Source organism: Bactrocera tryoni, unplaced genomic scaffold (assembly GCF_016617805.1).
Source record: "Bactrocera tryoni isolate S06 unplaced genomic scaffold, CSIRO_BtryS06_freeze2 scaffold_11, whole genome shotgun sequence".
NCBI classification, from domain to species: Eukaryota; Metazoa; Arthropoda; class Insecta; order Diptera; family Tephritidae; genus Bactrocera; species Bactrocera tryoni.
In genome coordinates this window covers 13,948,440-13,962,402 of record NW_024395824.1, presented here as the reverse complement: position 1 = coordinate 13,962,402, position 13,963 = coordinate 13,948,440, and the positions used below count along the sequence as shown (strand labels likewise).

The following is a 13,963-nucleotide window of genomic DNA, read 5'->3' as shown; positions in this document are numbered from 1 at the left end:
AAGGTTTCACGACCGGAGCAGACGTTCCATTGCCCGACCATGAAGAAGTTCAAATAGCAATTAACCGTCTGAAGAACAACAAAGCAGTGGGGGCCGATGGATTACCCCCCGAGCTATTAAAACACGGCGGCGAAGAACTAATAGGGAGCATGCATCAACTTCTTTGCAAAATATGGTCGGGCGAAAGCATGCCCAACGATTGGAATTTAAGTGTGCTCTGCCCAATCCACACAAAGGGACACCCCACAATCTGCGTCAACTACCTTTACATCGCATATAAGGTTCTATCGAGCGTATTGTGTGAAAGATTAAAGCCCACCGTCAACAAACTGATTGGACCTTATCAGTGTGGCTTCAGACCTGGAAAATCAACAACCGACCAGATATTCACCATGCGCCAAATCTTGGAAAAGACCCGTGAAAGAAGAATCACACCATCTCTTCGTCGATTTCAAAGCTGCTTTCGACAGCACGAAAAGGAGCTGCCTTTATGCCGCGATGTCTGAATTTGGTATCCCCGCAAAACCAATACGGCTGTGTAAACTGACTTTGAGCAACACCAAAAGCTCCGTCAGGATCGGGAAGGACCTCTCCGAGCCGTTCGATACCAAACGAGGTTTCAGACAAGGCGACTCCCTATCGTGCGACTTCTTCAACCTGCTTCTGGAGAAAATAGTTCTTCTATAAGAGTGTACAGCTGCTAACGCACGCCGACGGTATTGATATCATTGGCCTCAACAGCCGCACCGTTAGTTCTGCTTTTTCCAGAGTGGAAGGGACGACAGCCTCACCCCACGGCGCTCAAAAGCACAGCGGATCAAATCAATGCGATGGTCAGCGCCCTGAGAATGCTAGGCATTTTCAGTACCAATTGGCAGTGTGGAATGGACACACAAACCACCTTGGTCGGGTTCGAAGCCCATCTAAAACCTCTGCCGTGCTTTGGGTCCGGCACCCGGTTGCAATGCATCTTCCCTTTCAACTGACAAAGTCAGTTCTTCCCGCATTTGGGTTATAACCACAATCACCACGATACTCCCCGAGGGGCTAGTTCGCATGCGCAGGTTTGAGTAAACTCCAAGGACTCCTGCTCACCGTGGTAGCAGAATTAAGTCTCAGACCTCGTAGCTGAAGTCACTACCAGTTTAGCTTCCATACCCCTCGGCCTCGGCACTCGGCAGAGATGAGAGAGTTTCACCACAGACAAATTGTAAGCGTGTTTTGCAGCAGGGGACTCGAAAATAACAGAACTGAACATTTTCGGTGTTAAATGAGAAATATAATGCTAATTTCAATGTAAATAAATGTTCGCCTACAGATTTGTTTATTTTCTATGCGCAATTGACTCGGCATATAATTTATAGATGATCGGTATATATTTGGTATCAAAGCATATACTTAATATGTACATAAGTATGTATGTTTGTATATTAAAATTTACCTACATACATGTGTATGTATATCATAATGATTCCATAAAATCATTAAAAATATATAATAGAGTAAATTTTGTATTATTACCGTTCGATACCAAACGAGGCTTCAGACAAGGCGACTCCCTATCATGCGACTTTTTCAACCTGCTGCTGGAGAAAATAATTCGAGCTGCAGAACTTAATCGAACAGGTACAATCTTTTATAAGAGTGTACAGCTGCTGGCGTATGCCGATGATATTGATATCATCGGCCTCAACACCCGCTCCGTTAGTTTTATCCATACTGGACAAGGAAGCAAAACAAATGGGTCTAGCCGTGAACGAGGGCAAGACGAAATATTTCCTGTCATCAAACAACGAACAAAAACCAAACTCTATAAGTCACTCATAATTCCCGTTCTGCTATATGGTGCACAGGCTGGGACGATGACAACAACTGATGAGTGGACGTTACGAGTTTTCGAGAGAAAGGTTCTGGGGAAGTTTTATGATCCTTTGCGCGTTGGCAAAGGTGAATATCGCATTCGATAAAATAAAATATCTTATCGCATTCGATGGAACGATTAGCTGTATGAGATATACGACGACATTGACATAGTTCAGTGAATTAAGAGAGAGGATGCGCTGGCTAGGTCATGTCGTACGTATGAACGAAAGGACTGCAACGATTACGTCCGTAAGAATGGGTAAAGCGGTGATTCTGTGCCGTCCCAGTTAGATTTTATAAAGTTAACGAAGTTGTCCACAGAAATAAAGTCGGGAGCTTTCTTGAGCGATATAATTATGCGAGAGTTAGAATATGTTATTTATCAGACCACCACTTCTTCTTAATTGGCGTAGACACCGCTTACGCGATTATAGCCGAGTTAACAACAGCGCGCCAGTCGTTTCTCCTTTTCGCTACGTGGCGCCAATTGGATATTCCAAGCGTAGCCAGGTCCTTCTCCACTTGGTCCTTCCAACGGAGTGGAGGTCTTCCTCTTCCTCTGCTTCCCCCGGCGGGTGCCAGCGTCGAATACTTTCAGAGCTGGAGTGTTTTCGTCCATTCGGACAACATGACCTAGCCAGCGTAGCCGCTGTCTTTTAATTCGCTGAACTATGTCAATGTCGTCGTATATCTCGTACAGCTCATCGTTCCATCGAATGCGATATTCGCCGTGGCCAATGCGCAAAGGACCATAAATCTTTCGCAGAACTTTTCTCTCGAAAACTCGAAAACTCGCAAGGTCGACTCATCAGTTGTTGACAACGTCCAAGCCTCTGCACCATATAGCAGGACGGGAATTATGAGCGACTTATAGAGTTTGGCTTTTGTTCGTCGAGAGAGGACTTTACTTTTCAATTGCCTACTCAGTCCGAAGTAGCACCTGTTGGCAAGAGTTATCCTGCGTTGGATTTCTAGGCTGACATTGTTGGTGGTGTTTACGCTGGTTCCAGATAGACGAAATTATCTACGACTTCAAAGTTATGACTGTCAACAGTGACGTGAGAGCCAAGTCGCGAGTGCGACGACTGTTTGTTTGATGACAGGAGATATTTCGTTTTGCCCTCGTTCACTACCAGACCCATTTTCTGTGCTTCCTTGTCCAGCCTGGAGAAAGCAGAACTAACGGCGCGGGTGTTGAGGCCGATGATATCAATATCGTCGGCATACGCCAGCAGCTGTGCACTCTTATAGAAGATGGTACCTTCTCTGTTTAGTTCTGCAGCTCGTACTATTTTCTCCAGAAGCAGGTTGAAGAAGTCGCACGGTAGGGAGTCGGCTTGTCTGAAACCTCGTTTGGTATCGAACGGCGCGGAGAGGTCCTTCCCGATCCTGACGGAGCGTTTGGTGTTGCTCAACGTCAGTTTACACAGCCGTATTAGTTTCGCGGGGATACCAAATTCAGACATCGCGGCATAAAGGCAGCTCCTTTTCGTGCTGTCGAAAGCAGCTTTGAAATCGACGAAGAGGTGGTGTGTGTCGATTCTCCTTTCACGGGTCTTTTCCAAGATTTGGCGCATGGTGAATATCTGGTCGGTTGTTGATTTTCCAGGTCTGAAGCCACACTGATAAGGTCCAATCAGTTTGTTGACGGTGGGCTTTAATCTTTCACACAATACGCTCGATAGAACCTTATATGCGATGTTGAGGAGGCTAATCCCACGGTAGTTGGCGCAGATTGTGGGGTCTCCTTTTTATGGATTGGGCATAGCACACTTAAATTCCAATCGTTGGGCATGCTTTGGTCCGACCATATTTTACAAAGAAGCTGATGCATGCTCCTTATCAGTTCTTCGCCGCCGTGTTTGAATAGCTCGGCCGGCAATCCGTCGGCCCCTGCCGCTTTGTTGTTCTTCAGGCGGGCAATTGCTATTCGAACTTCTTCATGTTCGGGTAATGGTACGTCTGCTCCATCGTCATCGATTGGGGAATCGGGTTCTCCTTCTCCTGGTGTTGTGCGTTCACTGCCATTCAGCAGGCTGGAGAAGTGTTCCCTCCATAATTTAAGCATACTCTGGGCATCAAAGACTAGATCACCTTTGGGGGTTCTACAAGAGTATGCTCCGGTCTTGAAACCTTCTGTAAGCCGCCGCATTTTTTCGTAGAATTTTCGAGCATTACCCCTGTCGGCCAGCTTATCAAGCTCTTCATACTCCCGCATTTCGGCCTCATTCTTTTTCTGTCTGCAGATGCGTCTCGCTTCCTTCTTCAATTCTCGGTATCTATCCCATCCCGCACGTGTTGTGGTCGATCGTAACGTTGCGAGGTAGGCAGCCTGTTTTCTCTCCGCTGCGGCGCGGCACTCCTCGTCGTACCAGTTGTTCTTTTGCTCTTTCCGAAAACCAATGGTTTCGGTTGCAGCTGTACGTAAGGAATTTGAAATGATGTCCCACAGTTTCCTTATACCGAGTTGTTGATGAGTGCTCTCAGAGAGCAGGAGTGCAAGCCGAGTAGAAAAACGTATGGAAGTCTGTTGTGATTGCAGCTTTTCGACGTCGAACCTTCCTTGTGTTTGTTGGCGTGCGTTTTTTGCTGCACAGAGGCGGGTGCGAATAGTGGTCCGAGTCGATGTTAGGACCTCGGAGCGCAAGCACATCTAAAACACTGGAGACGTGTCTTCCGTCTATCACAACATGATCGATCTGGTTGGTAGTTTTTCGATCCGGAGACAGCCAGGTAGCTTGATGAATTTTTTTGTGCTGGAATCTAGTACTACAGATAACCATATTTCGGGCCCCGGCGAAATCGACTGTCAATTCGGCAGAACTCAGCCGCTGCAACAACAACAACAACGTGGTATGTCGCCTACGCGTTCTAGACTCTCTTTGAAAGTTTGTACGAATCTAAAATACTTGTTCGTGACAAACAATTATCATCGAAGATATTTTCCAACATTTTGAACGTTTCGACACAAGAAATTTGATTCCGCTCACAAAATTTAATGGAACTTCTTTTTTGAATAATTTCACTCATCGTAAAAATCGGCGAATGCACTTTATGTACCACAGGAAGACAAGCGTATACTAGACACTAATGATTATTTCGATGTGACATTCGGCACAGAAATCACTGACAGTCATATCAATCTACAAAAAACATATTTCAATGATTGGGTTTTCGCGTCAAATTTTAATTAAAAAGTATTTTTGCCACACTAGTATGAAGAGAAGCATAGATACATTGCTATAGTTCAAAAATTAGCTATTTTTTAGTTTTCAATGGTTGAAAAATTGTTGCATTATCTTTTCTAAAATTCCTTTCAAATTGTGTCTTTATTCTAATAGTACATCGTTGAGAAACATGGCAAAACTCTTTTACCACAATATTTGGGTATGTATAGAATAACGGTTGAAAGCGGTCAACATTATTTTGTCGTTATGAGGAATATATTTAGTTCCCATTTAACCATACACAAGTGAGTTCAAATTACTATCAACTTCACATTATTGTTAGCATATTTTTTTTAATTAATTTACGCTTTAAGGAAATTTGACTTAAAAGGCAGTACCGTTGATCGTGAGGCATCTGAAAAGGAGTTAGAAAAGTATTTACCTACATACAAAGATAATGACTTTATAAAGCAAAAAGTCAAGATTGAAATCGGAGAAGCAAAAACAAAATTGTTGGACACTTTATCAAGTGATGTTGATGTAAGTAAAAAGTTAATTTTTCAATAATTTAATGAATTTTAAATTTTTTTTATCGGTTTGTTTTATTACAAAAGCTCCTTACAAAGTTGCACATAATGGACTACTCGCTCTTAGTCGGCATACATGACTGTGTTCGTGCTGAAGAGGAAGCATTGCAAGGGGAAAACTCTCAAGGGACTGCACGAAGCGAAAACAGCGAAAGCGAGGAATGTGATAGTGGAGAAAGGTAAATTCACTGAACAATATACATATATTATTCAAACATATAAAGACGTAAATTATAGATGGACTTACAATACACCACCTGACTCACCGCGCGGCGCACAATATAAGGAAGTTGTCTATGAAGTGGATATCTACGCTATTCCAAGCGTTGAAGGTAAAATTAATTTTTTGTAACTATTTTATTAATGAGCATGTTAGCCTGATAATATTTTAAAGGAAATCTTGCTATATTATATTCTCACAAACCATTTTTATACTAATACTTATGTTATAGCCCTGACAGACGAGCAAAATTAATGCGCCTTAAGACACGCTAATGCGCATTGCAATTTTATGGTGACAGACGGCAGATTTGTGCATTTAGACAGCTGATAGTAAAATTTGTTTATTTATTAAAAAAAAGTGAAATAAAAATGAATAAGATAAATTATTAATAGAAATTTTGGTATATTTGGAAAATCAATATAAATTTTACGAAAAAATTCGTTTATTATTAACTACGTTAAGAGATAATAGAGTGAAATTAAAAGTAATAATTGATTGTAATGCCAAAAAAGTGTGCTAAAAAGTTAAGAATATTGGAAAAATGTATAGCAAACTGTGCGTTGTTTATTTTCTGCCATCTAAATATATTAAAATTTGTTTTTAGAAATATACTAGCACTGATAAATGCACGAAATTCTTGTACATTAAAAACTTGCATATTAGCGCTGTGTCAGGGCTATTATACAAGCAGCGTTCCAAAGTAAACAGGACTTTTTGAATCTAGCGCCCTGGTGGCGCCATCTATATGTCGACTGCTATCTTTATCCATTGTCCAGTGAGAATTTCATGACATTTCATCGATTGGAAGTGAAGTTATTGCGTTTTAAGTGTCAGTATGTTTGTGTTATCGGTGCGAAAATGAGCTTCGAACAAAGAGCCAACATTAAATTTTGTTTTAAAATTGGAAAAACTTTTACCGAAACGTTTCAATTGATGAAACATGTTTATGGCGGTGATTGCCTATCCCGTAGCAGAGTGCATGAGTGGTTTCAACGTTTTCAAACTGGTCGTGAGGACATAAATGACGATCAACATGTGGGCCAATCAAAATCCGTGATCACCAGAACTTCCATCGAAACTGTGCCTTAATTCATCAAAAACAGCCGAAATCATTATTGAAATTCATGGAAATGGAACTGAAGATGGATTTATCGCATTTTGACCTAACATTTGGGCTTACGAAAGATGTGTGCACGGTTCGTTCCGCACAAATTGACTGAGGACGAAAAATTGCTCTCATCGATGGACGCTTGTGACCGATTATTTGACAAAAAATCACATTTCAACCATTAACCACTTCCCGTATTCAGCTGATATGGCACCGTGCGACTTCTTCCCTTTTGGAAAAGAGTATTTGCCCATGAAAGGAAAGCGTTATGCAGACGTATAGGCCATTCAACAGGCTTGCACCGGCATAGTGGCGGCCATACCGGCCAACGAGCTAAAAAAACCTCGTTCGACATGCTTTTGGACCGTGCAAAAAGCTGTATTGAAGCAGAAGGAGACTATTTTGAATAAAAGAAATTGATTTTGCCCAGAAACCCATTTATTCGGTTTTTTTTTCAAGTCCTGTTAACTTTGGAACGCACCTTGTATTTGAAATTGATAGGTTATGAAAATATTATCAAATATTGGTTCGGTTCATTGCAAATTTTGTAAATACCAACAGCTTCTATAATCAAATAAATTTCAATGAACACAATATTCTTTTTTGTAATTACAGAAAGAAGAGAAATTTATTTTATTGCCATTATAGATGTGCTAACACAATATGGTGTAAAAAAACAGGTAAGGACAAAGATAGAATGTAGAATATGTTGTATGTATTGCATATTTTGATTCGCTTCAAGTAAAAGTTAATTATGATGAATTATCAATCATCTGTTTAATGTGTTGGCCGAAACACAGTTGAATTTATCTAATTTTAAAAGTATAGAATTTTAAACTGTAATTTATGTTTTAATGTTATATAAAGAACGTTAAATGGCAACGGAAAATATTAGGTGCGACCGAGCTACGTAATAATTACAGCAGTCAGCAGTACAGCAACAGTGTTGATTGATTGATTGATTAATACGAGGAATGCACCGCGACCTTTGGTCTATTGTGCCCTCTCCTAACCTACATGGACTCACCTAGCCCCTGCGCATCGATGAAGTTCAATAGACTTCTGGGCGCTAGTGAGGCTATGCGATCCCTATCGGGAAGCATTGATCCTTGGGCCTTAGTCCTGCGTCTACAGACTGCTGTGCAGTCAATCAGCAGGTGCTCCGGGGTTTCAGGCTCCAAGTCGCAGAACCGGCAGTGATTGCAAGAGGATAGGCCCATGTTGTACAGGCGCCTATTCAGCTTGCAGTGGCCGGTATACCATGCGACCAGTAGCCTGAGTTTGTTCCTGGGGAGGTTTATTATAACCTTGAACCTGCTTAGATTGTATCCTCCCATTAGCAACTTGGCATGTCTCATACCACGCGTTTGCCGCCAATGCTCCTCTCTGCCCACTCCTTCTTCCCTGCGAAGTAGCTCCTTTATGGTATGTGGACCTACCCCAATAAAGGGTTCCGGTCCCACCATCTTGGTGGAGGCTGCGGAACGGGCTAGCTCATCCGCCAGTTCATTAACGACTATACCTCTGTGCCCAGGCACCCAGATTAGGTCTACCTGGTTTCGTACTGCAAGGCTGTTCAGCCTCACCCTGCACTCCTGCACTAATAGCGATTTGATTTCGTAAGAAGAGATCGCTTTTAGCGCCGCTTGGCTATCGCTGAGAATGGCTATTCTCTCATTGCGATAGTTGCGATGGAGGTTTATTTCTATACACCGAAAAAACTTCTGCCTGGAAAATGCTTGGGAACTCTCCCATGGGTATGGAGAGCTTAGTGCGTGGTCCCGCGATCCCCGCACCGATTCCCTCCGACATTTTCGATCCGTCGGTGTACCACCTTAGCGTACTATTCCTCAGCATCAGTTCGAGGTTGGAATCATTCCACTCGTCTTTGTTGCCGAGGGTGACCTTAAACTTCTTCTTGAAGTTAACTGTTTTGGTAGTGCTGTCCCTCGGGAGGAGGGCTGATGGTACATCGCCACTTATCTTTTCCATCCTCTGGGACGAGATTACCCTACCTTTGCCCCACCCCTCTGCCGTTATTTGCAGAATTGTGTGCTTGGCCACCTGACCGATAACCAAATGAAGCGGAGTAAGCTCCATCAGAACCTCCAGTGCTGCCGTTGGGCAGGTACGCATTGCGCCCGTCATGCAGACACAGGCTAGCCGTTGCAGCTTCGATAGCTTGGTCTTAACCGAAGTCTGCGAAGCTATTGAGGCCCAGGCCACCGTCCCGTATGTGATTATTGGTCGCACTATCATGGTGTACAACCACCTGAGGATCCTTGGCTTACAGCCCCAGGACTTGCCCGCCAGCCGGTTGCACACCATTAAAGTTTTTGTTGCCTTGACCAGGGTCAGGTTTACATGCTGATTCCACCGCAACGTAGAGTCTAGCATTAACCCTAGGTATTTGACACTTCCGGTCATTCCTATCTCTCTGCCCCCAAGTGTAAGGTTCCTGAGACCGGGACCTGCGTCTCGTATCTGCGTATCTTCGTATTTGCTTCTTGCTATAATTACAATGTCGTCCGCATACCCTTGGCAGCGGATCCCATTGTTCGTTAGCAGTACTAACAGGTCGTCTACAACTAGACTCCATAGCAGGGGTGATAACATACCTCCCTGTGGGCAGCCTCTTGTTGTGCCAAGACGAATCCTCTTGTCACCTACTGTGGTCTCAGCAACTCTGGTACGCAATACAGATTCAATCCATCTGCGCACCGGCGCTGCAACTTTCCTTGTCTCCAGTGCCTTGGCTACACTTTTATGAGACGTGTTGTCAAAGGCACCTTCGATGTCTAAGAACGCGCAAAGCATCACCTCTCCATGCTCCAGTGAACTCTCTATTTCAGAGGTTATCTGGTACAGAGCAGTGTTAGTGGATCTAGCCGCTCTGTAGGCGTGCTGAGCCGCATGCAGGGGTGCTCTCTTCAGCACTGTTGACCTTATTTCATGGTCCACGATCTTCTCCATGGTTTTTAGTAGGAAAGACGTTAGACTGATTGGCCTGAAAGATTTCGCCAATGAGTAGTCTTTCCTACCCACCTTGGGTATGAAGATCACCTTCGATGTCCTCCATACTTCAGGGATGAACGCCAATGCGAGGCTTTCCCTCAGCAGCCGAATCAGGTGAGGCAGTAAATGCTGCTCCTCCTGCTGTAACAGCGCTGGAAAAATACCATCCACTTGAATCTCTCAAACGAGGCCATTGCCCACCGGATCGAGTCCGCCGTAAAAAGCCGTTTGGCGGTACTCCAATCCTCGCGGGATGGCCTGTGTTCGATCATAGGTAGACACTGGTCTTCCCGAACCGTCTCCGGGAAGTGCGCCCGCAGAAGCTCCGTCGCTCTGTCCTCTGCGCTGGTCGTGAATGTCCCATCTCCTCTTTTGATTGCTAATACTGCGTCGTTGGTGCCTCTGGCCAGAGCTTTATGCAGCCGAGCCGCCTCTGGCGTTGAGGTAACGTTCTCGCAGAATCTCCTGAAGCTAGCCTGCTTTGCAGACCTGATCTCCTTATTGTATAAGGTGAGATAGCTCCTATATTCCTCCCAGACCCCCGTACGCTTCGCTTTGTTGAATAGTCTGCGTACTTTTTTCCGGAGGTCTGATAGTTTCCTGGACCACCAGGGACTGTTTCGCCTGTCTGTGGTCATTTGTAGGGGGCAGCTGCCATGATGATGATGATGAGGAAGTATGCTCAGGCGAGGACGAGGTCTTTGCCCTCAGTATCCCTGGCCTGTACCGCCACCAAGTCCTGTGTCAGAAACTCTGAAATGCAAAAGAAATCAATATTGCTTCTGACAACTATACACGTCCTAGGCCTCTCGCTCGAGAGGTCCCAGATTACCTTATTTGCCTCCGTCTTGAGGCCCTTTATCTCTCCCTTATAGACCCAAGGCTCATGGATCAGCAGTGCGCCCAGTTTCTCCGCAGTGAACCTGCTTGTAATGACAGCTGAGGCTGCCGCCGCATGATGCAGGTTCACTTGGGCAACTTCCATGACGTCGGCCATCATAGAATGGGTTCGAGGAGGGAGAGATCCTCTACCCCGCCATCAACCGCACTGCTGCCCATTGGGTCTCCTAGTCCGTCTAGGAGCTCCTGCGTTGAGGGTAGCTCCGTGCTCCGTGCTCCGGTCATCTGCGGGGACGTCAGTGGTCGTTGCTGGCCCTGCCTGTCCGGACTTGCTCCCGCAGGGCTGCTCCGACAACTCGTCCACCTCCATCTTGTTCAGTGTTGTAAATTTGTAGTGACGGCAGAACATATTGTTGTTGCAAGGGTTTCCAAAAATTCACGAAGAACGTGATACTTTGACAAATTTGCAATACTGCTGTCGTAATTGCCATCTCGAATGGCCCCGTTTCAGTTGCCGCATTTTAAATGGAAAAAAATATTTAGGTAATTTTCTATTTTGGTCCTCTTGTTTAGACGGAATAAATTTATAAAAAAAAAAAATTAAAAATCAAATAATGGGATTTAGAATAGCATCCGCCAACTTCGAAGCTACCATAAAATGGGTATGCACGGAAAGAGCAAGTCCTCTTGAAAAAAACTCTGGTCGGTCCAGCACCGGGTTTTATTCAGAGAAAGGTAATTCTAAAAGATTTTCCGTTACCCACCACACGATTATGAATGGCATGATCTTTCTGTTCTTATTTATTTTTATTCGCTACGAGACCTTAACCAGACATTATCCATATTTATTTATTTCTAAAAAGATGCAACAAAAATTTTTAAGTATTTTGATTTAAAAAAGTGAAAAACAAAGCATATGTATGGGGTTTCGACTTGTCAGAATTCAGAAAAAATAATAATAACTTTCAAAGTAATGTCTGTTTGTGTTGATTTAGTTTCAATTGAAGCTCCCGGCGGTGCCCACCACTAATCCTTGAACATTCATCAATCAAACAAAACCTTTTTTTAGCCAGCAAAATGTTTAAAAAAATTTTTTCTCATATTTTCGGGAAAAAACCCAACAATTAACTGTTTAAAAAATCGAAATTAAAAATGAAAAATCTTTAGAACAAAAAATATTTTTTCAGTTTTCGAAAAGTTTGTTTTTCCAGATTTTCGTTAAATAAACCAACAGTTTATAAAAAATCGTAATTAGAAAACAAAAAATTCTTCGAGCACACATTAGATTTTCAGGTTTCAAAAAACAAGGTGTAAATATTTCGTTGAAAGCTATCGAGAGAAACGCTTTCGAGGTTTTACACGCACGAGTTCCAGAGAACTTTCTGCTAATTATCGAACAATTCGAAAAGTTTTTGCTGAACTTAAAATTTTCAATATTTTACTTTAAGATATTTTTAATATTTTGTACTTGAAGATATAAAACAGACCTTTTGAAATTACTGTACCCCAAACTTCTTAATTGGACTCCTTAGAATTTCTTTTCGTAAGGACCGGTTTTGAAAGTGTTCAACTTCTTACAATTTGTAAAAAAAAATATATATACATTATCATAATGTGTAAAACACATTTTGTTTCAATGTATTGACATTGTTTATTTAATGATCAAAAGTTAATTTCGTTTATTAATTTATAATTCTATTTTTTAGGCCGCCAAAGCAGCTAAAACTGTGAAGTATGGAAGTAATGTAGATGGAATTTCTACATGTGATCCCGAACAATATGCCAAACGATTTCTTGACTTCATGGACAAAGCGATCGAGTAATTAATTGCTTCCTTGTACGCGTATGTATGCTGGTGCCCATTTTTGAAAATTAACTGTGAACTGAAAAAATATAACCCTGAACATATGCATACGTCGTGCGAATTTAGACTATATATCTATGCTGTTATTAATGGTTATCGACAATTTAACTCTGATTAACTCTTTAGTAGATTTGTCACTTTGAAGCTGTTTCTATTCCTTAGAGTTTAATTTAATTAATGACGCGGGGGTACTGATGTAATGATAAGCATTGAACTTCTAAAAAGAATGCGACGCTATCATTGTTGTTTCGAAAGCCAGTAATAAATATCGCTTCTTACACCTTCATCGCAGTTCGGAGAAATTATTGCATTCCATTGGGTTCAGGTTTGCCCTGGGATGGCGGCTTAAAATAACCGACATCTGATTTAAATACAACCTTATTATATTTTCAGTTTCATTTCCATACCAATAATATTTTTTTCAAATCACACGCATTGAGTAACATCTTCTGTATTAATAATATTATATTTTTATTATCTTAAAATAACTTTAATGGAGCAACGTCTCTTTAAATTTATTTCATAAAAGAATCTAAATAAAGACACGAAATTAGTTTCATTATAGAAAATGCTAATTGATATATATTCGGGAAAATTGTATGTATGCATGTAGGTTAATATTTCGATTTTACGTGAACAAATGTTTTGCTGTTCAAAATTTCACACCAAAATTCATATCCGTATCGAGGAGAGGAGGATATGGGCGTTCAAATCTATCTGCACTAATTTAAGTGGCTTGCTAGATAATCAAACCGAGATAATTGTGGTGAAGAACACCCGGACACGCGGGAACTAAAAGTCTGTTTCATGGACACATTTTTAATATTGCTTTTGTGCATATGCATATGAAAATTTACTTTCAACGGGAGATAACTTCGACTTTTTTATGTCAGAACAGGAATGTATGTACATACTTTAAATAAAAACGAAAAAAAAAATAAATCATTTATATTACAATATATTCGTAACTAAATTGCAAATGTATTTTTTTAACAAATTTTTGAAATGAACATATCTGGAGGAATTGGCTTGTAATTAAGATTTGTTTGTTAGTCATTAACCATTTATGAATTCGATAATACGTATCGAGATTTTAAATTAACAAAAAAAAAAAAATGACAATAAAAAATTGCATATAAAGAAACGGATCGCCATCAATTGGATTGCTATACATAGTTTTTGGCAAAGGAAATATACCTTTGATTGGATGATTATCATTCTTTATATACATAATACTTAAATGAAATGAAGCGACGTGTGGCCAGATCCCATAGTTTTATATATAGTATAATATCT

General features: G+C 41.7%; 1 protein-coding gene across 4 annotated transcripts in view; it reads left to right on the top strand.

The window, feature by feature from the left end:
* LOC120779424 (phosphatidylinositol 5-phosphate 4-kinase type-2 alpha) overlaps positions 1-12,739 on the top strand; it is a 49,228-nt gene extending 36,489 nt beyond the window's left edge. For all 4 annotated transcript variants that reach the window (XM_040111624.1, XM_040111623.1, XM_040111622.1 and 1 more), the window contains 6 exons: positions 5,205-5,335; positions 5,405-5,570; positions 5,645-5,796; positions 5,855-5,949; positions 7,564-7,628; positions 12,510-12,739. In XM_040111624.1, the coding sequence (XP_039967558.1) occupies positions 5,205-5,335; positions 5,405-5,570; positions 5,645-5,796; positions 5,855-5,949; positions 7,564-7,628; positions 12,510-12,626 (726 nt within the window). In that variant the 3' untranslated portion in view covers positions 12,627-12,739. The remainder of the gene's footprint in view (positions 1-5,204; positions 5,336-5,404; positions 5,571-5,644; positions 5,797-5,854; positions 5,950-7,563; positions 7,629-12,509) is intronic.
* The last annotated feature ends 1,224 nt before the right edge of the window (positions 12,740-13,963 follow it).